At 40.3% G+C, this 25103-nt stretch overlaps 1 protein-coding gene across 1 annotated transcript; it reads right to left on the minus strand.

Moving 5' to 3' along the window:
- Positions 1-3470: 3470 nt before the first annotated feature.
- On the minus strand, positions 3471-23964 carry LOC123522904 (aldehyde dehydrogenase 1A1-like). The gene is made up of 13 exons (XM_053549501.1): positions 23835-23964; positions 22884-23024; positions 22450-22576; positions 22165-22226; positions 8571-8699; positions 7665-7778; positions 7201-7303; positions 6732-6913; positions 5939-6103; positions 5269-5426; positions 4873-4947; positions 4298-4337; positions 3471-3914 (listed from the first exon to the last, which is right to left on the minus strand). Exons 2-13 carry the CDS (start codon positions 22956-22958, stop codon positions 3882-3884), a joined length of 1263 nt encoding a protein of 420 aa, XP_053405476.1. The 5' UTR covers positions 22959-23024; positions 23835-23964; the 3' UTR covers positions 3471-3881.
- Positions 23965-25103: the final 1139 nt, after the last annotated feature.

A 25103-nucleotide genomic window follows, 5' to 3' on the forward strand; every position in this document is an offset into this window, starting at 1 on the left:
AAACGGTGGATGAAAAAATAATTATCATTTTTTTAAATCTATCATTTCTGACCAGATAAACTTACAGTGAATTTCTAAGGTCATCAAGTAAGGTTACTATCGAATAATTTCTTTTGGCAGCTAAGTAAGTTCACCATGACTTCATTTTTGTAACTGCCAAGTAAGCTGATAATGTATTCATTTCTGTGACTCCTAGATAAGGTAACAAGCACCGCAGTGAGGGGAAATATACACTCAAAGGTATGATATTTGACCGCTAAGTGTGACCTTGACCTTGTAGCTAGTCATCCAGAACATGCACTGTGCATATTGTCTCAATGAGATAAGTGTCAAGTTTCATCGAAATCCTTAAAGGGGTTCAGGAGTTATAGAGAGACAACCTTTGAGTGTGACCTTTACATTGAAGCGAGACAAACAGAGCATGCGCTCTGCACATCGTCTCGGTGTGCTGAACATTTTTGCCAAGTTTCGTAACTATCCTTCAAGCAGTTCAAGAGTTACCGAGCGGACACGAAACACTCTCATATATTGACCCCTAAGTGTGACCTTGACCTTGGAGTAAGCCATCTGGAATATGCACTATGCACGTCGTCCTGAAGTGGTGAACATTTGTGTCAATTTTCTTTGAAATCCTTCAAGGAGTTCAAGAGTTACAGAGCAGACACGAAATTGCTAACGATACCGGGGGTATAAAATAATACGTCCCTTCGGGCGTATAACAATGAACTCAACTCTATGCCAGCCAGGTGAAGTAACAAAAAATTTAGTTCTTTAACGTTTTGGCAAGGTAACAATTAACTCATTCCTATATAAGGTTACAATATATTTCTATCATTGCCAAGCCAGGTCTTCTATTAGATTCAAGTTATAATACATTTGTGTCACTACCTAGAAAGGTAACAATTTTTAAAGAACTTATTTCTACTAAAGCCAAATAAGGTTGCAATACATTTCTATTACTGCCAGGCAAGGTAACAAAGAACATATTTCTGTTAAAGCCAAGTAAGGTTACAATTCATTTCGAATATATGACAGCCAGGTAAAGTAACAATGAACTCAGTTCTTTGACGTCATGACAAGGTAACAATTAACTATTTTCTATGGTGGCGGTTACAGTTATACATTTCTGTGACAACCTGGTACGATAACAAAAATCTCATTTCTATTAATGCCCAGTAAGATTACAATATATTTCTGTCATCGCCAGGTAAGGTAATACAAGAAGGTCATGATGACCCTGAATCGCCCACCGGCGTATTAAGAGCTACATGTTTCAAATGTCAAACTGTTGCTAAAATATTAAGAAAGTAGGTCAGGTGGTCACATTTATGGTCACTGATAACTCAGTTTTATGATCGGTGTGCAAAACTGTAAATGTCCTCCAAATTTCAAGACTGTGTCTTAAAAAACAAGAAAGTAGGTACTAGGTCACAGTCATGATCACTGAAATTCAGCTTTAAGATCAGTCTGCAAAACTGTACATGTCATCTAAATTTCAAGGTTGTACCGGTATATGAAAAAACAAGAAAGTAGTTCAGTAGGTCACATTCATGGTCACTTTTAATATCTGTGAGCTAAAATGTACAGGTCATCCAAATGTAAAGGCTGTATCTTAAAATAACGAGTAAGTTGGTCAGTAGGTCACATTCATTGTCACTGAAATCAGTTATAAAATCGGTGTGCAAAACAGTAAAGATGTAAAAGGATAAACATTCTGACTAAGTTTCATTAAGATAATGGTCATACATATGGCCTCTAGAGTGTTAACAAGCTTTTCCTTTGATTTGAACCTGTGACCTAGTTTCTGACTTTACATAATCCAGATTAAAACTAAAAATCATCACGATTAACATTTTGGCCAAGTTTCATGAAGATACGGTCATAAATGTGGCCTCTTGACTGTTGAAAAAATGTTTGCCTTTGATTTAACCTGGTGACCTAGTATTTGACCCCAAATGACCCAGTAATGAAGAATTGAACTATTTTTTATAAGTCCGATTTCTTCATTTCTAAAGCATCACTTTCAAATACTTATGCGGCATTATTGTTAATTAAACACATTTAAATGCACAGCAACTGAAAACCTGCTTTTATAAAACATTCACCAAAAACACACTACGTGCTGTAAGATGCGCATAATGCCACTTTAACAATAATGCCGCATAAGTATTTGAAAGTGATGCTTTAGAAATGAAGAAATCGGACTTATAAAAATAGTTCATTTCTTCAGTCTTGTACGCAATGATCTCCCTTACCTATAAGTAGAGATTTCTGAGGTTGAAGGGAAGCAACTCCTGCAAGCAGTTTGACTTGTCTTAAAAAGACTGCCCCACTCAAAAGAAGAAAAGTCATATTTAAAAAGTTATTATTTCGTAATGGTAACAGAAAGAGTTTGGTATACTGGGTTAAAAACTATAATTTCCTGCACCCTTTTTACAAACATATCTATTTGTGCTGTATTTTTACTTGAAAAATGCGTATAATTCCACTTTAAGTACCGAGACATATCTCAGCTCATTTTTTGCTCTCCTTTTTCGTATAAATAATGAAGGTTCGGTCAAAGTTACATTTTGAATTGTTGCAGTATAAGTAGTTCTTCATTCGATATCCTTCCCGCGACCGAAACGTATTCAAATGTGACGGAATTTCATCTTCCCAAATCCCAACACTTTTTAGCAGAGGGCGACCAAAACGCAAAAACGTTTGTCAGAAATCTACAGTGTGTACAACATAATTATAAACAAGTCATTGACGAAGGATTCGAAAGTTGCAAAAAGGAAATTTCTTTCGACAGCCCAAACGACACTGGTTCTCAGCTTGCCAATGCAGTTGCAATTATTCGCGTAGAAAGCAAGGTAAAACAGACTCAATGGAATTCTATGGCTTACTCTTAAACAAAACTCCTATCGTGCTAACGACCCGTCGAGACGGGCCGGGACAAGGCGGTCGAGCAACGGGTGTCAGCTTTTACGTACCAAGACTTTCTTACATCTCTAAAATCCACAATGACGTCATTACATAGCTTGTCTCCACGAGTGTATAATTTTAAATTGTAACAAGCCCTACGTCCTGACATGTATTTAAATTACATTACACATTACATCTACACTTAACTAAGAGGACGTAACGAATAAATGGTATACAACTGTCATTCTAGACCGAGACAATTTAAGACGTCAGTAGCACAATTTGTTCATGACTTTATCATGAAAATTCTCGTCAATGCTCCATGTTTACTCAAAAAGTACACCTGATTTCATTTTCTGCAGCGGTGTGTTTGAGGGTTGATGCTTAATTCTGATTAGAATCCTTTACGCTTAGCTGTACTTGTTCTAACTTTGGGTCTAAGATTGATCAGTCTTTACAAGATCCTCGAAAACAATCAGAATTGAGAATTAAGGAATGGTTTCACACTTGTACTTTTCTATGCTCAGTTAATTATACCAATGGGTGTAATCAATCAAAACTCGTTTACATTAGCATGTAAGCTTTATTTCAAAGTAAATATGTATCCCCAATCTGGAACAACTGATACGTATTAGACCTTCCTGCCCTAATATAGTATTCACCCTGCGTTCGATTTCTCAAGACTGATATTACATTATTTGTAACGTTCCTGAAAAATGTAACGAAAATCAAATAAAAAATATGCGGCCTGCTTGCACCATAAAACCAAATTATGCACACACCACATTAACACTAACATGTCTACGCAAATATACATTATCATATTAATTTAAACAGCGCCAACACATGCTCCGGGAGTCTTGCAGCTGCGCGAATACTTCCAGTATTTGCATGTTTTGTAAATTTATGTTTTTAGAGGCAAATCCCAAAGTCTTTATTTGCATTGCCAGAGTTTTGTCCCTGTTGCTGAGGTTTTATGAGTTTTTCTGTGGAATCTTTATAACAACCTGAAATAAATAGAATTACTGTTTGTAGAAACTTGCTTCCTAGGACGTGACGGAAGGATGGGTCAGTGACGTCATGGTTTTTGGAAATTGGCCGCAGACATTGCCAGCGCCAACAAGCCGATAATGCTAATAATTTTAATATATACAGGATCAAGAAGACGGAAATATAGACTAGATCTGAGCATTACCATGTCATAAACACCGTGACTGCCTCTGGAATCATTTTTCGTGGATTGTAGAAACGGTAAGATCCACCTGCATATTTCTGTTTCAATATATTTGAAGGAAAACACGACACATCCAAAAACTCACCATACAAGATGGTTTATTGTTAAAACTTGAATATTAATAGCAATTAATGATATTGTTAAAATCTGACTCACATTTTTCACCTCCGTATACTGGCTAAGACCGTACTCTCCGCTGTAAAGTAAATTATTAAAATGTTCTAAATGATTTTCTTTCTAGTTTGTTACATACTATATTTAATGTAATCCAGACATGACACAAATACAAATATAAATACATTTGTATAGCGCAAAAACTATTTCAAGAATATTCTATTGCACTTCACACAATTGGCAATATTTTCAACTCTTCACTGACAACGAAATTGTTACCGTAACTATGGACATATTCGCTTAAATTTGCAAAAAAAGTAAACGAGTTTCTAATTTATGCAATTTCAATCACAGATGCAAATGCTGTTGCCAAGAAACATTTTTGCAGCTGTAATGACAGACCAGTTATAAACTTAGTTCTGGCACTATACCTCCTCAAGTTGTTATTCTTGGTTTGCTTAAAACTATAAACTTAAAACTGTTTCTAACTACTAGCAAGATGTAATACATATATATGCTTAACATACTCTGTTTTCAATGACAGATAAATAAAACGTTATGTTGAGTCATTTGCAAGGTAGCACTTAAAACAATCTGATAAATTGTTAAAAACTTACAGTTCTCGTCCAAGTCCAGACATCTTGTAACCGCCAAACGGTGCTTGGGCATTCACTACCTCGTAACAATTTACCCTGTAGAACAACAACAAATGATTATTACATAAGATATGAGCCTGTATCATTGCAAATTTACCATACAGAAGGCTATGGGTGATTGCAAGCAGCGTGTTGCACTGAAATGGCATTATCTTTTAAAGACATACCTCAGGTTTCTCGCAAATTATATACGAGAATTTACAATAGCACAATGTCTTGTCACAATGGTACATCTAGTTTCATAATGACCCTCTGGATAAAACCTTTGGGCCATTATTGCACTAGATGTGCCATTATGACCAGACGGCTCACCACAGACATACATTATATCTTAGTATGAAAGAATATAGAACATACCATACGGTTCCTGCTTTGACGCCCTGTGTATAGGTCATAGCTGTGTTGATGTCGTTAGTGAACACGGCTGCAGCCAGCCCATAGTTCGTGTCGTTAGCTCGCTCGAGAACTTCCTCCATTGTCTTGAATTTGAAAATACTCTGGACTGGTCCAAAGATCTAAAAAAAGCAAATAAAATCACGCCTATTTCTTACCCAACATATTATGTTGTTTTTTGTTTATTCTCATTATGACGTCGGTTACAACTTGTTCATGTGCCGACAAGCATGAGTATTTTACGGCAATGTCTAAAACAACTTTCCATAATATGATTCTACAATGTCACAGCGACTGTGTTTGACGAAGAGTAAATGTGCTTAGAATTCAATGAACACTGGGTCATAAATAACACCCTAGTGACATTAAATGTGTTTCTTTACATCATGGTTAATTACAAATGGAAACTTTATCAAATTTTATTATTGTTTGTTTGTTTGTTTGTTTATTTGTATGTTTTTAACAGTATTTTACATGTAACGGTTGGCAGTTAACCTAACCAGTGTCCCTGTATCAGTGCAGACCTTTTCTCGGCAAATAAACGCCAACTTCCCCACATGAATCAGAGGAGGCGGGGGATTTCAGACAAAATGTTATTATTGTTCTTGATATTAACTCAAGAAATCTTTAGTACCTCTTCTCTGGCGATGCGCATATCATCCTGAACTCCGCTGAACACCGTCGGTTGGATGAAATATCCCGTGTCACCATGGCGATCCCCGCCACACTCTAGTTTAGCACCGTCCTTCTGTCCTGCCTTGATAAGTCCAAGGATCTTGTTAAACTGTTCCTCATCGACCTGTTCAAATGGTAAAGGACAGATCATAAAGTGACAAAGTTTAGCCTGTTGTCAGTTCTGTATTAACTATATAAAATCATATACTATAAATTGGTATGTACAGGATATAGAATATGAAGCGAAAGCTTCAACAGGGAGGAGCGTAGCGACCGACTGCAGTCTTTTTAACACCTCATAACCTCAATCTGACAAGATATTTTCCTTCGTTTTCAAAGAAACTCTAAATAGGTCAGTCTCTTAATAACACTCTATTCTCCCCAATGAGGAGGCTAATACACACTTTGTACATACATGCAGAAATAAATATTTGAAAAGTTTGAAAATGTCTGGCATATGACTGACTAAAAAAGTAGGAGCAATATTCTATCAAAAGTAAAAGAGATAACTGTAGACTTTCGAAAGCTCTAACTAAAAGCAGCATTTTGAAAAGCACGAAATTGCAATACAGGTTGATAAATGGGTGCTATGTACTACTTCCATATTTTGTGTACTATCATAAGTTACATATGTATGTTACAAGTGGCCAGAGAGCGAACAATCCCGCTCTAAGTCCAGGCTGTCTGCTCATACAAGCCACAGAATATACATGTAACTTAACAAAGTCTAATGACACAAGGACAGTACCAACCTGTGGTCCATTTTCAGGATTTTCCCAGGGGTCACCCACAGTTCTTCTCTTCGCCCGTTCCACAGACTTCTTGACAAACTCGTCATAGATATCCTCATGTACGAACGTCCTTGACCCCGCAACACAGCACTGACCCATGTTCGTCATCGCAGCCTCATTGGCGAAATCCACCACCTGGTCAACTGTAAAATGTAAATACAGAGTGTCTTATAAATCACCTAGATAATATATTGATCAACAAATTGTAACAAGAAAGTATTTAGGTCTAACTTAAAGGATGTGGATTAATACGGAGAAAATTCACTAACGAGTAAGTTCTTCCGGAAGAAAAACTAACAAGATAGCTTTGTTGAGAACTAAAAATCATCTCAAAACATTCATATATTACCTTCGCAAATCATGGAAATTAAAAATATTCTCAATTAAATACGTGCATCGTTTAACGTGGATTAAAATTTAAGGTAGTTACTATCTACATCCGGAAAGATGACATTAGGGCTTTTCCCTCCCAGTTCTAAAGTTGTCCTCTTCAGATTGGAAGCTCCGGCAGCCTGCATGATCAGCTGACCTACCTGTTCACGTAAAAGAAAATAAATACAATCAGACATAGCAATGAGGAACAATTAGGTTTAGTTTCAATTAACGTAGTGTAATGAATACCATTCTGTATTAACTTGTTCTTCGAATAAATAACAAATATATATTATAAATGATTTGGAAGGATTGCTATTGATTCGTTTGCAAGATATTGTGTTAAATCAGCAACTAAAATGGTTTCTGTTCTCTGAGCATACAGTAATGGACTGATCTCTTGGACCAACAAGGGTCTTTTTCACTATGCAAAACCGCCACAAATAAATGAAAGCCTGTGTACAGGTCACAAGCCCTTAAATCTATAAATCCCTACTGTTTCAAAGATATTTAAACCGTTACCTCTGTCGAGCCGGTGAATGCCACTTTATTTATATCTGGATGATCAGTTATTGCAGCTCCCGCCGTCGGTCCATATCCTGGTACAATGTTAACAACACCAGGAGGAAACCCCGCCTAAAAAAGTACGCTACCAATTTAACTGTGCATGTTGCAAACACATTTTTTCTATCACCGTTCAGTTAGAAGACTTAGTATCACAAACAATCTCATTGAACAAAATCGCCGTTTGTAATTCAGATGCGAAGGAATTATATCAAGACGACGCAGACTGAACGACGATGATTTTATTCAAGACCTTAGGTATGTAATTTTGTATGCTGTGACCTTGACCTCTGGCCAAATGAACTCAAAAACAACTAGATCTACTATTGTCATCTACTGTCTACAGGCAACCATCCTACGAAGATTGTAGCCAAAGCTTTCCTTAATTATTAAGCATAAATCCTTTTCATTCCTGAATTTCCAAGAATCAGTGTGACCTTGACCTTTGACCTACTGACCTGAAAACAACTGGGACCATCTTCTGACAACAAGCAGTCATCATATGAAGTTTGACGGCTGTAGGCCAAAGCCTTTTCAGTATCAAGGTGACTGCGACCTTGACCTTTGATATACTGATCCCCAAATCTACTGACCACAGGCACTCATCCTATGATATTTGTCTAGTAAATATTGTGAGACTAATTATTGTCTACTGATTGTGCGGCAACCAAATCGACCGACGAACGGACAGACAGACAAAATAATAGATCTACACCCCCTTTTCTTGGGCTTAGATATACATTTTCATTAATAAGTCATGAGAAATTAAAACTAAATGGTCATTGATAACTTGAGTGGGTTTAGCATTTCGATTAGAATATAAAGATCCGTAACTGTCATGTTATGCAACACTGGTGGACTTACCTCGATCGCCAATGCCCCCGCATACAGTGCAGTTAGCGGCGTTTGCTCTGCTGGTTTGATAACTACTACGTTACCCATGGCAACTGCAGGTGCGAGCTTCCATACAAACATACATACTGGATAATTCCACTGAAAAGTGTGTAAGTACAGAAATAAATATGACAGCCGAATTTCTTTTGAAATATTTGACACAGTAGGATATATCTTACAACCACATTTCGATTTTCAGTCACAGCAGGGTATCTTGTCACGAATTTCATCGAATCATAGAATCTTTCCTTCGAAACAACATTGAGAAAGATCAGTTGACAGAGCAATTCTGCCGAATATCTTCGCAATAAATGTGATATAATGCATAAAAGGTAAACTTGAATAAAATACGACGCGGTGTAAATGTATATTATATATAAGCCTTACGGAATGAATGACATCAAAGAAAAAGTACAGTTACCTATTGTTCCTATAGCCACCTAAGTATGCAAATGTGAGCTCTGACGGACGGACGGACGCCGGACGGTGAGCGATCACAATACCTCACCATGAGCACTTTGTGCTCAGGTGAGCTAAAAATTACAGCAATTATACGATTCTAAAAATGTTCACAAATTTCTACCACTGACATAAGACTTGTTCAAACAATAAATCAAGTACAGCAACTACGAGACACCATGAGATCCGTGCAGCATCATGTAGATCAACTACTGGCGTGCTGAATTACGTACAACAACTATGAGAAACTGCCAGAGCCGTGCAGCATCACCTACAGCAAATACCAGAAACTACGAGAATCATGTAGCAATGCGTAAAACAAGTATAAGGAACTATCATTGGAGAGCCGAGCTGCATTGTGTATAGAAACTACGAACTACGAAAAACTGTAAAGGGCCGTGCTGCACAACAAACAACAACTACAAGAATCTATAGCATTCATACTTCGTCACGTGCAGTAACTACGAGAAATTTTGACAGCCGTGCTGATTACGTACAGCAACTACAAGAAACAACGACAGCCATGCTGCATCACGTACATCATCTACGAGAAACTATGAGCGCCATGCAGCATCACGCACATCAACAACGAGAAACTATAAGAGTCATGCTGCATCACGTACAGCAACTACGAGAAACTACGAGAGCCGTGCAGCATCACGCACATCAACAACGAGAAACTATAAGAGTCATGCTGCATCACGTACAGCAACTACGACAAACTACGAGAGCCGTGCAGCATCACGCACATCAACAACGAGAAACTATAAGAGTCATGCTGCATCACGTACAGCAACTACGACAAACTACGAGAGCCGTGCAGCATCACGCACATCAACAACGAGAAACTATAAGAGTCATGCTGCATCACGTACTGCAACTATGAGAAACTACGAGAGCCGTGCTGCATCACGTACAGCAACTACGAGAAACTACGTTAGCCGTGCTGCATCACGTACAGCAACTACAAGAAACTACGAGAGCCGTGCTGCATCAGGTACACAAAATACGAGAAACTACAAGAACCGTGCTGCATCACGTACAGCATTTGAGAGAAACTACCAGAGCCGTCCTGCATCACGTTCAGCATTTAAGAGAAACTACGAGAGCCGTGCAGCATCACGCACATCAACAACGAGAAACTATAACAGTCATGCTGCATCACGTACAGCAACTACGACAAACTACGAGAGCCGTGCAACATCACGCACATCAACAACGAGAAACTAGAAGAGTCATGCTGCATCACGTACAGCAACTACGAGAAACTACGAGAGCCGTGCTGCATCACGTACAGCAACTACGAGAAACTACGACAGCCGTGCTGCATCACGTACAGCAACTACAAGAAACTACTAGAGCCGTGCTGCATCAGGTACACAAATACGAGAAACTACGAGTCATACTGCATCACGTACGGCAAATACAAGGAACTATAAGAGTCATGCTGAATTACGTACAACAAATGCGAGAAACTACGAAAGCCATGCTGCATCACGTACAGCAAATACGAGAAACTACGAGAGCCGTGCTGCATCAGGGACACAAAATACGAGAAACTACGAGAGCCGTGCTGCATCACGTACAGCATTTGAGAGAAACTACCAGAGCTGTCCTGCATCACGTACAGCATTTAAGAGAAACTACGAGAGCCCTGCTGCATCAAGTACAGCAACTAGGAGAAACTACGACAGCCGTGCTGCATCACGTACAGCAACAACGAGAAATTACGAGAGTCATGCTGCATCACGTACAGCAACTACGAGAGCCGTCCTGCATCACGTACAGCAACTAGGAGAAACTACAAGAGCCGTGCTGCATCACGTACAGCAACTACGAGAAACTATGAGAGCTGTCCTGTATCACGTACAGCAACTACGAGAAACTACGAGAGCCGTGCTGCATCACGTACAGCAACTAGGAGAAACTACGAGAGCCGTGCTGCATCACATACAGCAACTACGAGAAACTACGAGAGCCGTCCTGCATCAGATACAGCAACTACGAGAAACTACGAAAGCCATGCTGCATCACGTACAGCAACTTCGAGAAACTACGACAGCCGTCCTGCATCAGATACAGCAACTACGAGAAACTGCGAAAGCCATGCTGCATCACATACAGCAACTTCGAGAAACTACGAGAGCCGTCCTGCATCAGATACAGCAACTACGAGAAACTACGACAGCCATGCTGCATCACGTACAGCAACTTCGAGAAACTACGACAGCCGTGCTGCATCACGTACAGCAACTACGAGAAACTACAAAAACCGTACTGCATCACGTACAGCAACTACAAGAAACTACGAAAGCCGTACTGCATCACGTACAGCAAATACGAGAAACTACGAAAGCCATACTGCATCACGTACAGCAACTACGAGAAACTACGACAGCCGTGCTGCATCACGTACAGCAAATACGAGAGCCGTGCTGCATCATGTAAAGCAACTACAAGAAACTACGAGAGCCATGCTGCTGTCAGGATACTGGTTATATGACCCAGGGAAGAGCCTACGCCTTTAGTATCTTGAACAATGGTTTGGGTCCAATCGCTAAGGTGACTATGTCTTAGACTAGCTGACAAACGATGTAGATTGTCCTTTGTTAAAACGTAGAGCTGGTGAGACCAAATATCTCAGATATAGAATTTTCCTCTGGCTACCTTGCCTAAATGATTCGTGTACCAATGATTCGTAAATGATTTTAATTTTGAGCTAGACAATTTCAGGGATCAGGCAAATCACTAAATGTTTCAAACTAACAATTTTCAATTAGCTCAAACTCCTATAGGCTGGAGACTCTATACTTGACTGGTCTTTTTGCTGAAGTTCCCGTCAGACAATGTCTTTGAATCAACAACATACGAGTCCTATCGCATAGATGCTCGGCCTCTGTCCTCTCAACTCTATATGAATGCCCTGATTCCTGGATGCTCAGCGCCTATATGCTATCATATGTAGCATTCAACTACCATATAGGTATATACCCGATGCCTTGGCTGTACTTCGCCAATAATGCTGAATCGTCTATAAGCTGGAACCCTCCTACTATCTCAGTAGATTACTAAACTCTGGGTCTCTGTCTCAGCTTCCCGATGCTCAGCCTATATATGCTATGGTCTATAGCATTCAATTACCTTTAAGGTAAAACTCCTATGCGCTGGCCCTATAGCTCGAAACCTTATCGAAATTCTGCTACTCTTATTTAGTCTAAGAACTTCCAAAGTCTTCTTTTTAATAATTTATCCGCCCTGACAGGGTGACTGCAATAGTCTCCTTCTCAAGGTACTGGGATAAATTATTAGTTGAATCCTCGATGTATCTTCTTCAACCGCTGGATACTGAATGAGCTCTCTATCATCCATCTACCTATTTATACCCCAGCAGACGTGCTATTTTTAGAACTTGTTTCTGATTGGTCCAAATTTAAACATAACGTTTTACAACGAGTACTTGCTCTGTCAAATATCTGGTTCCCTATAACTTTTGTATATGACATAATGTGTGATGCTGGGATCCGGCTATCTATATAATGAACCCAAATCAGCGACAAATGACCCAAATTCTATTAATTACAGCAATTCAACAATAATTATAGCAATGACAACATGAAAAGGGAGTCAAGCACTATCTGTGCTTATGTGTTACGTTATCAATATATTAAATATACAAATTATTCTGACAGCTGCATCACGTACAGCTTTTAAGAGAAACTACACCAACTGTGCTGCATCACGTACAGCAAATACGAGAAACTACGTGTCATGCTGCATCACGTACGGCAAATACAAGGAACTATAAGAGTCATGCTGAATTACGTACCACAAATGCGAGAAACTATGAGAGCCATGCTGCATCACGTACAGCAAATACGAGAAACTATGAGAGCCGTGCTGTATCACGTACAGCAAATACGAGAAACTACGAGAGCCGTGCTGCATCAGGTACACAAAATACGAGAAACTATGAGAGCCGTGCTGCATCACGTACAGCAACTACGAGAGCCGTGCTGCATCACGTACAGCAAATACGAGAAACTATGAGAGCTGTGCTGCATCAGGTACAGCAAATACGAGAAACTACGAGAGCCGTGCTGCATCACGTACAGCATTTGAGAGAAACAACCAGAGCCCTCCTGCATCACGTACAGCATTTAAGAGAAACTACGAGAGCCGTGCTACATCATGTACAGCAAATACCAGAAACTACGAGAGCCGTGCTGCATCACGTACAGAATTTAAGAGAAACTACACGAACTGTGCTGCATCACGTACAGCAAATACGAGAAACTACGAGTCATGCTGCATCAAGTACGGCAAATACAAGGAACTATAAGAGTCATGCTGAATTACGTACAACAAATGCGAGAAACTATGAGAGCCATGCTGCATCACGTACGGCAAATACAAGGAACTATGAGAGTCATGCTGAATTATGTACAACAAATGCGAGAAACTATGAGAGCCATGCTGCATCACGTACAGCAAATACGAGAAACTACGAGAGCCATGCTGCATCACGTACAGCAAATACGAGAAACTACGAGTCATGCTGCATCACGTACGGCAAATACAAGGAACTATAAGAGTCATGCTGAATTACGTACAACAAATGCAAGAAACTATGAGAGCCGTGCTGCATCACGTACAGCAAATACGAGAAACTATGAGAGCCGTGCTGCATCAGGTACAGCAAATATGAGAAACTACAAGAGCCGTGCTGCATCACGTACAGCATTTGAGAGAAACTACCAGAGCCGTCCTGCATCACGTGCAGCATTTAAGAGAAACTACAAGAGCCGTGCTACATCATGTACAGCAAATACCAGAAACTACGAGAGCCGTGCTGCATCACATACAGCATTTAAGAGAAACTACACGAACTGTGCTGCATCACGTACAGCAAATACGAGAAACTACGAGTCATGCTGCATCACGTACGGCAAATACAAGGAACTATAAGAGTCATGCTGAATTACGTACAACAAATGCGAGAAACTACGAAAGCCATACTGCATCACGTACAGCAACTACGAGAAACTACGAAAGCCGTACTGCATCACGCACATCAACAACGAGAAACTATAAGAGTCATGCTGCATCACGTACAGCAACTACGACAAACTACGAGAGCCGTGCAGCATCACGCACATCAACAACGAGAAACTACAAGAGTCATGCTGCATCACGTACAGCAACTACGAGAAACTACGAGAGCCGTGCAGCATCACGCACATCAACAACGAGAAACTATAAGAGTCATGCTGCATCACGTACAGCAACTACAAGAAACTACGAGAGCCGTGCTGCATCACGTACAGCAACTACGAGAAACTACGAGAGCCATGCAGCATCACGCACATCAACAACGAGAAACTACAAGAGTCATGCTGCATCACGTACAGCAACTACGACAAACTACGAGAGCCGTGCAGCATCACGCACATCAACAACGAGAAACTATAAGAGTCATGCTGCATCACGTACAGCAACTACAAGAAACTACGAGAGCCGTGCTGCATCACGTACAGCAAATACGAGAAACTACGAAAGCCATACTGCATCACGTACAGCAACTACGAGAAACTATGACAGCCGTGCTGCATCACGTACAGCAAATACGAGAGCCGTGCTGCATCATGTAAAGCAACTACAAGAAACTACGAGAGCCATGCTGCATCACGTACAGAATTTAAGAGAAACTACACCAACTGTGCTGCATCACGTACAGCAAATACGAGAAACTACGAGTCATGCTGCATCACGTACGGCAAATACAAGGAACTATAAGAGTCATGCTGAATTACGTACAACAAATGCGAGAAACTATGAGAGCCATGCTGCATCACGTACAGCATTTAAGAGAAACTACACCAACTGTGCTGAATCACGTACAGCAAATACGAGAAACTACGAGTCATGCTGCATCACATACGGCAAATACAAGAAACTATAAGAGTCATGCTGAATTATGTACAACAAATGCGAGAAACTATGAGAGCCATGCTGCATCACGTACAGCAAATACGAGAAACTATGAGAGCCGTGCTGCATCACGTACAGCAAATACGAGAAACTACGAGAGCCGTGCTGCATCAGGTACACAAAATATGAGAAACTATGAGAGCCGTGCTGCATCATGTACAGCAACTACGAGAGCCGTGCTGCATCACGTACAGCAAATACGAGAAACTATGAGAGCTGTGCTGCATCAGGTACAACAAATACGAGAAACTACGAGAGCCGTGCTGCATCACGTACAGCATTTGAGAGAAACTACCAGAGCCGTGCTGCATCACGTACAGCAAATACCAGAAACTACGAGAGCCGTGCTGCATCACGTACAGCAAATATGAGAAACTACGAGAGCCGTGCTGCATCATGTACAGAAAATACCAGAAACTACGAGAGCCGTGCTGCATCACGTACAGCAACTAGGAGAAACTACAAGAGCCGTGCTGCATCACGTACAGCAACTACGAGAAACTATGAGAGCCGTCCTGCATCACGTACAGCAACTAGGAGAAACTACAAGAGCCTAGCTGCATCACATACTGCAACTCAAGAAACTACGAGAGCCGTCCTGCATCACGTACAGCAAATACAAGGAACTACGAAAGCCATACTGCATCACGTACAGCAACTACGAGAAACTACGACAGACGTGCTGCATCACGTATAGCAAATACGAGAGCTGTGCTGCATCATGTAAAGCAACTACAAGAACATACGAGAGCCGTGCTGCATCACATACAGCATTTAAGAGAAACTACACGAACTGTGCTGCATCACGTACAGCAAATACGAGAAACTACGTGTCATGCTGCATCACGTACGGCAAATATGAGGAACTATAAGAGTCATGCTGAATTACGTACAACAAATGCGAGAAACTATGAGAGCCATGCTGCATCACGTACAGCAAATACGAGAAACTATGAGAGCCGTGCTGCATCACGTACAGCAAAATACGAGAAACTACGAGAGCCGTGCTGCATCAGGTACACAAAATACCAGAAACTATGAGAGCCGTGCTGCATTACGTACAGCAACTATGACAGCCGTGCTGCATCACGTACAGCAAATACGAGAAACTATGAGAGCTGTGCTGCATCACGTACAGCAAATACGAGAAACTTTAAGAGCCGTGCTGCATCACGTACAGCAAATACGAGAAACTACGAGAGCCGTGCTGCATCAGGTACACAAAATACCAGAAACTATGAGAGCCGTGCTGCATTACGTACAGCAACTATGACAGCCGTGCTGCATCACGTACAGCAAATACGAGAAACTATGAGAGCTGTGCTGCATCAGGTACAGCAAATACGAGAAACTACGAGAGCCGTGCTGCATCACGTACAGCATTTGAGAGAAACTACCAGAGCCGTCCTGCATCACGTACAGCATTTGAGAGAAACTACCAGAGCCGTCCTGCATCACGTACAGCATTTAAGAGAAACTAGGAGAGCCGTGCTGCATCACGTACAGCAAATACCAGAAATTAAGAGAGCAGTGCAACATCAGGTACAGCAAATACGAGAAACTACGAAAGCCGTGCTGCATCACGTACAGCATTTGAGAGAAACTACCAGAGCCGTCCTGCATCATGTACAGCATTTAAGAGAAACTACCAGAGCCGTGCTGCATCACGTACAGCAAATACCAGAAATTACGAGAGCAGTGCAGCATCAGGTACAGCAAATACGAGAAACTACGAGAGCCGTGCTGCATCACGTACAGCATTTGAGAGAAACTACCAGAGCCGTGCTGCATCACGTACAGCAAATACCAGAAACTACGACAGCCGTGCTGCATCACGTACAGCAACTAGGAGAAACTACAAGAGCCGTGCTGCATCATGTACAGCAACTACGAGAAACTACGAAAGCCGTCCTGCATCACGTACAGCAACTAGGAGAAACTACAAGAGCCGTGCTGCATCACATACAGCAACTCAAGAAACTACGAGAGCCGTCCTGCATCACGTACAGCAAATACCAGAAACTACGAGAGCCGTGTTGCATCACGTACAGCAACTATGAGAAACTACGAGAGCCGTGCTGCATCATGTACAGAAAATACCAGAAACTACGAGAGCCGTGCTGCATCACGTACAGCAACTAGGAGAAACTACAAGAGCCGTGCTGCATCACATACAGCAACTACGAGAAACTACGAGAGCCGTCCTGCATCACGTACAGGAACTAGGAGAAACTACAAGAGCCGTGCTGCATCACGTACAGCAAATACGAGAGCTGTGCTGCATCATGTAAAGCAACTACAAGAAACTATGAGAGCCGTGCTGCATCACGTACAGCATTTAAGAGAAACTACACGAACCGTGCTGCATCAAGTACAGCAAATACGAGAAACTACGAGTCATGCTGCATCACGTACGGCAAATACGAGGAACTATAAGAGTCATGCTGAATTACGTACAACAAATGCGAGAAACTATGAGAGCCATGCTGCATCACATACAGCAAATACGAGAAACTACGAAAACCATACTGCATCACGTACAGCAACTACGAGAAACTACGTGAGCCATGCTGCATCACGTACAGCAAATACGAGAAACTACGAGAGCCGTGCTGCATCACGTACAGCAACTACGAGAAACTACGAGAGCCGTGCTGCATCACGTACAGCATTTAAGAGAAACTACATGAACCGTGCTGCATAAGAGTCATGCTGAATTACGTACAACAAATGCGAGAAACTATGAGAGCCATGCTGCATCACGTACAGCAAATACGAGAAACTACGAAAACCATACTTCATCACGTACAGCAAATACGAGAAACTACGAAAACCATACTTCATCACGTACAGCAAATACGAGAAACTACGAAAACCATACTGCATCACGTACAGCAAATACAACAAACTACGAAAGCCATACTGCATCACATGCAGCAACTACAAGAAACTACGAGAGCCGTGCTGCATCACGTACAGTAAATACGAGGAATGATAGCAGCCGTGCAGAGTACGAGAAACTACGCCGGTTGTGCATAACGTACAGCAACTACGAGAAATGGGAGTCGTCCTTTATCACGTAGAGCAACATGGAGAAACTATGACAGACGTGAAGCATTATGTGCAACAACTACGAGGAACGATGGCAGCCATGGAGACTACGAGAAACTATGAGCGTCATGCTGCATCTTTAACACCAACTACAAGAAATTTCGAGTGATGTGCTACATCACGTACAGTAACTAAAAGACAAGAGATCACAGAGTGATCTTGGCGCCCACCAATGTGCCATTTTTGAGTGTTCCAAATTTCAAGACTTATTGACTAGCTCAAGATCAAATTTCATTTCCGTACACAACACAAATCTATGCATGTGGTCCTAAATTTGAAGCCTGTAGCTACAGAAATGTGAAAGAAGGTCACTAGGTCAATCTTAAGGTCAAAGTTCATTTCGGTACATAAAACTATGCAAGTGGTCCAAATTTGAAGGCTGTAGCTTGAGAAATGTAAAAGTAGGTCATCAGGTCAAAATTCAGGTCAAATTTTACTTCGGAATACAAAACTATGCATGTGGTCCAAATTTGAAGCCTGTACCTTAAAAATGTGAAAGTAGGTCACTAGGTCAATGTAAAGGTCAAAGGTCATTTCAGTACATGAAACTATGCAAGTGGTCCAAATTTGAAGGCTGTAGCTTGAGAAATGTAAAAGTAGGTCACTAGATCAAAATAAAGGTCAAATTTTATTTCAGAATACAAAACTATACATGTGGTCCAAATTTGAAGCCTGTACCTTCAAAAATGTGAAAGTAGGTCACTAGGTCAATGTCAAGGTCAAAGTTTTTTTCGGTACACAAAACTATGCATGTAGTCCAAATTTGAAGGCTGTAGCTTGAGAAATGTGAAAGTAGGTCACTAGGTCAAAATCAATGTCAAATTTCATTTTGAAACATGAAACTATGCATATGGTCCAAATTTGATGCCTGTACCTTAAAAAATGTGAAAGTAGGTCATTAGGTCAAAATAAAGGTCAAAGTTTTTTCCAGTGCACAAAATTATGCCTGTGGTCCAAATTTGAAGGCTGTAGCTACAGAAATGTGAAAGTAGGTCACTAGGTCAAAATCAAGGTCAACTCATGTCAAGGTTCATCTTGCCACTCAAAAATATACATGTGGTCCAAGTTTGAATGTTGTAGTTACTGACAAGAACATTTTTAAAGCTTTTCCCTATATAAGTCTATATGAACCATGTGACCCCCGGGGCGTGGCCATATTTAACCCTAGGAGGATAATTTGAACAAACTTGGTAGAGAACCACTAGATGATGCTACATTACAAGTATCAAAGCCCTAGACTTTGTGGTTCGGACAAGAAGATTTTCAAAGTTTTTCCCTATATAAGTCTATGTAAACCATATGACCCCCAGGGCGGAGCCATATTTGACCCTAGGGGTATAATTTGAACAATCTTAGTTGAAGACCACTAGATGATATCACATACAAAATATCAAAGCCCTAGGCCCTGTGGTTTTGGACAAGAGGTTATTCAAAGTTTTTCCCTATATAAGTCTATATAAACCATGTGACCCCCAGGGCGGGGCCATATTTGACCCCAGAGAAATAATTTGAATCATCTTGGTAGAGGACCACTAGATGATGCTTCATACCAAATATCAAAGCCCTAGGCTCTGTGGTTTTGGACAAGAAGGATTTTCAGAGTTTTTCCCTATATAAATCTATATAAATTATAGAAATAAACAAAGGGCCATAACTCACTCATAAATTGTTGAACCAGTCTGGTTTTCAGGGGGACACAACTAGGGTACCAATACATCATTCTGACAAAGTTTGGTCAAAATCCCCCCAGTAGTTTCTGAGGAGATGCGATAACGAGAAATTGTTAACGGACGGACGGACGGAATGACGGACGGACGGACGGAATGACGGACGGACGGACCACGGACGCAGAGTGATTTTAATAGCCCACCATTTGATGATGGTGGGCTAAAAATAAGAGAACCGTCTTGCGTCACATACAGCAACTAAAAGAAACTATGAGACTCGTGCCGCATCACGTATAGCAACTACAAGATACTATGAGAACCGTTCTGCGCCACGTACAGCAACTACAAGAAACTTAGAAAACCGTCCTGCATCACGTACAGCAACTACAAGAAACTATGAGAACCGTCCAGCATCACGTATAGCAACTACAAGAAATTATGAGAACCGTCCTGCATCATGTATAGCAACTACAAGATACTATGAGAACCGTTCTGCGCCACGTACAGCAACTACAAGAAACTTAGAAAACCGTCCTGCATCACGTACAGCAACTACAAGAAACTATGAGAACCGTCCTGCATCACGTATAGCAACTACAAGAAATTATGAGAACCGTCCTGCATCGCGTATAGCAACCACAAGATACTATGAGAACCGTCCTGCGCCACGTACAGCAACTACAAGAAACTATGAGAACCGTCCTGCATCACGTATAGCAACTACAAGAAACTATGAGAACCGTTCTGCACCACGTACAGCAATCACAAGAAACTATGAGAACCGTCCTGCATCACGTACAGCAACTACAAGAAACTATGAGAACCGTCCTGCATCACGTACAGCAACTACAAGAAACTATGAGAACGGTTCTGCACCACGTATAGCAACTACAAGAAACTATGAGAACCGTTCTGCACCACGTACAGCAATCACAAAAAACTATGAGAACCGTTCTGCACCACGTACAGCAATCACAGCAAACTATGAGAACCGTCCTGAAACACGTATAACAACTACAAGAAACTATGAGAACCGTCCTGCATCACGTATAGCAACTACAAGAAACTATGAGAACCGTTCTGCACCACGTATAGCAACTACAAGAAACTATGAGAACCGTTCTGCACCACGTATAGCAACTACAAGAAACTATGAGAACCGTTCTGCACCACGTACAGCAATCACAAAAAACTATGAGAACCGTCCTGCATCACGTACAGCAACTACAAGAAATTATGAGAACCGTCCTGCATCACGTATAGCAACTACAAGAAACTATGAGAACGGTTCTGCACCACGTATAGCAACTACAAGAAACTATGAGAACCGTTCTGCAACACGTACAGCAATCACAAGAAACTATGAGAACCGTCCTGCATCACGTATATCAACTACAAGAAACTATGAGAACGGTTCTGCACCACGTATAGCAACTACAAGAAACTATGAGAACCGTTCTGCACCACGTACAGCAATCACAAAAAACTATCAGAACCGTCCTGAAACACGTATAGCAACTACAAAAAACTATGAGAACCGTCCTGCATCACGTATAGCAACTACAAGAAACTATGAGAACCGTTCTGCACCACGTATAGCAACTACAAGAAACTATGAGAACCATTCTGCACCACGTACAGCAACTACAAGAAACTATGAGAACCGTTCTGCACCACGTACAGCAATCACAAGAAACTATGAGAACCGTCCTGCATCACGTATATCAACTAAAAGAAACTACGAGAACCGTTCTGCACCACGTAAGCAACTACAAGAAACTATGAGAACCGTCCTGCATCACGTATAGCAACTACAAGAAACTATGAGAACCGTTCTGCATCACGTACAGCAATCACAAAAAACTATGAGAACCGTTCTGCACCACGTACAGCAATCACAAGAAACTATGAGAACCGTCCTGCATCACGTATATCAACTACAAGAAACTATGAGAACCGTTCTGTACCACGTATAGCAACTACAAGAAACTATGAGAACCGTTCTGCACCACGTATAGCAACTACAAGAAACTATGAGAACCGTTCTGCACCACGTACAGCAACCACAAGAAACTATGAGAACCGTCCTGCATCACGTATATCAACTACAAGAAACTATGAGAACCGTTCTGCACCACGTAAGCAACTACAAGAAACTATGAGAACCGTCCTGCATCACGTATAGCAACTACAAGAAACTATGAGAACCGTTCTGCATCACGTACAGCAATCACAAAAAACTATGAGAACCGTTCTGCATCACGTACAGCAACTACAAAAAACTAAGAGTCATGTACAGCAGCCACAAGAAACTACACTGATGTGCGATACAAACTTACCGGTATAATCTGTCCACATATTCCAACTGGTTCATGTCTAGTGTACGCGAAATAACTGCCATCTGCAAAAAAATGCCACTTTGAATGCTATATTTTTTGTATAAATGCAAAAAGTCGGTTAAAATAGTAAATGTTATTTATAGTACAGACTCCAGACTAGCAGACCAATGAAGCAACAAGGCGCCATCGTACTTGATTTTATAAAATTATGTTACTCATATTTTCAAAATAATCGTTTGTACAGTAAAATGTCTAAAACGCACGCGTATTAATACAACAGCTTACCAACTGGGATAGTTTTTCCTTGGTTCTTGTCCGACCATCCGGCATAATATCTCGTAACCTTGATTGCAAATCTCATGTCACTGACGGCGTTTTTAAACGGTTTGCCATTGTCCAGTGTTTCCAAGCTCTGTGTAGATATTTTTTTTTAATGAATGATACAAGTACTTCGTTATCAAACATTAACGCTTCGTTTCTTTATTTAAAACTTTTAGAAATTATTAACAGATTGTAAAAAGACTTTACTGTTCATTAAAAAAAAAAACAATCTGCGCGTATCAAAATTAATTATGTCATAATTATAGTGTATAACTTTTCCAGCAATTGTTCTGCAGTCTGTATTCCTACAGCCATAACAATAAAGCGAAATTTGGCCATACCATTACATCTTACAACTATACTGATCTGTTAACCACTGCATCTTCTAAACAACTTACAGCAAGGTAAGATATGTCTCTCTCTATAAGGTCCGCAAACTTGTTCAGAAGCCGGCCTCTCTGGCTAGCGTCCATCCGTCGCCATGGTGACCCGAATTTGAAAGCCTCTTTAGCTGCTGCTACAGCCTTGTCCACATCAGCCTGGACAGTCGAACTTATATAATTATATGTAAACAGAAGGAGAGAGGGAGGAGGGGGAGAGAGAAAGAGAGAGAGAGAGAGTATTACAACTATGTGTAAATAGATTTCAAATATAATAACATGTCACACCAAGTTGGTTTAGAGCAATTCGTTTTCACAAATATAGTAACACGTTTGGTTTAGAGCAATTCGTTTCATAACAAGAAAAAAGGGAAAATAAACATAAAGTGTTGTATCGTGTTTACGGAAAAAATAATGATCAAAATAGAAATCTACAAAAAAAGAGAGTTAACTTTGGACCCTTTCACCTTGACCTTTGAGCCAATAATTCTAATCTCCTACTAGTGGTACTTAGCAATTATGTCCATAGCTATAATATTTCTTTCTATTCAGTGTCTGGGAACGTCCCCGTGGCACTGACCTTTAAGCCACTGACTTAGGATCCGAGTTCCTCTAATGGTACGTAATCATTGAGTAAAGTGTGAGTTCGATCATTTAGTGGTACATACTCCTTGTGTAAAGTTTGGAAGTACAGGAACGAAAAAATGATTAACGGATGAACAATGCCAAAACATTATTTTTTCCGTTTTGTTTTTCAAACGTGCGTATGAAAATGAAAATAACTTGGTGAATATAATATACGGGTATATGACAATGTACTTTTGTTATCGTATACATGTATTACAATGTACTTCTGTTATCATTACATTACAGCATGTTTTAGTTAGTTTTTTCTGCAAGCCCATTAACCCGCAATACAAGTCAATTATACCTACAAGTGACAACTTGATCATGAAAATGGTACGCTACCTTATCCCCTTCCTGTACGTCGATAATTTTCTGTGCCGTTGCCGGATTTATCGTCGGAAACGTGCGTCCGGAAGCTGAGTTCACCCATTCATTGTTGATTAAAATCTGTAACAGAACTATCCTTTGTTTTATTCCATGTTAAAGATGGTCAGTCACATTAAGCAAAATTTTATGACATGTTTCACTCTTCATGTACTCTGTTAGATATCTATTTAAGGAATCAAAAAACCCATTGTGAAGAATTAGAGCATTTTAGAAACGTACTTTTCATTAAGGGCCGGGGATTTTCCCCGGTTATAGTGGTCTAAAATCGCCCTGTTTATTGATTTCCCTGTCTGTCTTGGTAATAATATTTTTTCAAAATTTCATTTCCAATGAATTTCAGCGTATATAATTGTTAATGCAAATCTTTAGCAAATGCAATGCAATTGTTCTTTATACATTTATATCATTCCATAGGCAAAATATGTTTATGATATTTCGAGGGCCGAGCGCGAAACTATTGTAACTGTATGCAAATAAAGAACAAGTTACAATAGTTTCTCATTCAGCCTTCAATGTCACATATGCTATGATTGGGTGACCAGGATAGGAAAATACAATTTTTTTTTAATACCTCCATTGAAAATCAAACTTGATAATAATAATAAGTGCATATGATCAGAAGTTACGGTTTCGAAGAAATAAATTGCATGGCAAAAATCTTATCAACAACCTTTCAGGAAACCAAAGGTAAGTATTTATTTTCTTGCTTGCAAAAAAAGTCCTTCATCATGAAGTAGTCTAAGAAATGTCTGAAAATCCATAACAGTCAGAATGGACATGGTAATTAATATATATTAGTTTAGGTACATGATAGTATATATGCATAATAAAGTGTATGTATCTGATAGTCTATGTGTAAAATAGTCTATGTGCGTGATAATCTATGTGCATGATAGTCCATGTAAAAGCTAGTCTATGTGCATGGTAGCCTATTTACATGATAGTCTATGTGCATGACAGACTATATACATGATAGTCTATGCACATGACAGACTATATACATGATAGTCTATGCACATGACAGACTATGTACATGATAGTCTACGTGCATGACAACCTATATATATGATAGTCTACGTGCCTGATAGCCTATGTACATGATAGTCTATGTGCATGACAGACTATATACATGATAGTCTATGCACATGACAGACTATATACATGATAGTCTATGTGCATGACAGACTTTGTACATGATAGTCTACGTGCATGACAGCCTATGTA

Source organism: Mercenaria mercenaria, chromosome 8 (genome assembly GCF_021730395.1).
Source record: "Mercenaria mercenaria strain notata chromosome 8, MADL_Memer_1, whole genome shotgun sequence".
Lineage (NCBI taxonomy): Eukaryota > Metazoa > Mollusca > Bivalvia > Venerida > Veneridae > Mercenaria > Mercenaria mercenaria.

Excerpts from the sequence above, each read along its gene's own strand:
- LOC123522904 (XM_053549501.1), bottom strand. The coding sequence starts at position 22,958 with ATGGACGCTAGCCAGAGAGGCCGGCTTCTGAACAAGTTTGCGGACCTT. Across the intron at positions 22,577-22,883 it reads GAGACATATCTTACCTTGCT|AGCTTGGAAACACTGGACAA; the intron begins GTAAGTTGTTTA and ends ATATCTACACAG. Across the intron at positions 8,700-22,164 it reads TATGTGGACAGATTATACCG|TGGAATTATCCAGTATGTAT; the intron begins GTAAGTTTGTAT and ends CACACTTTTCAG.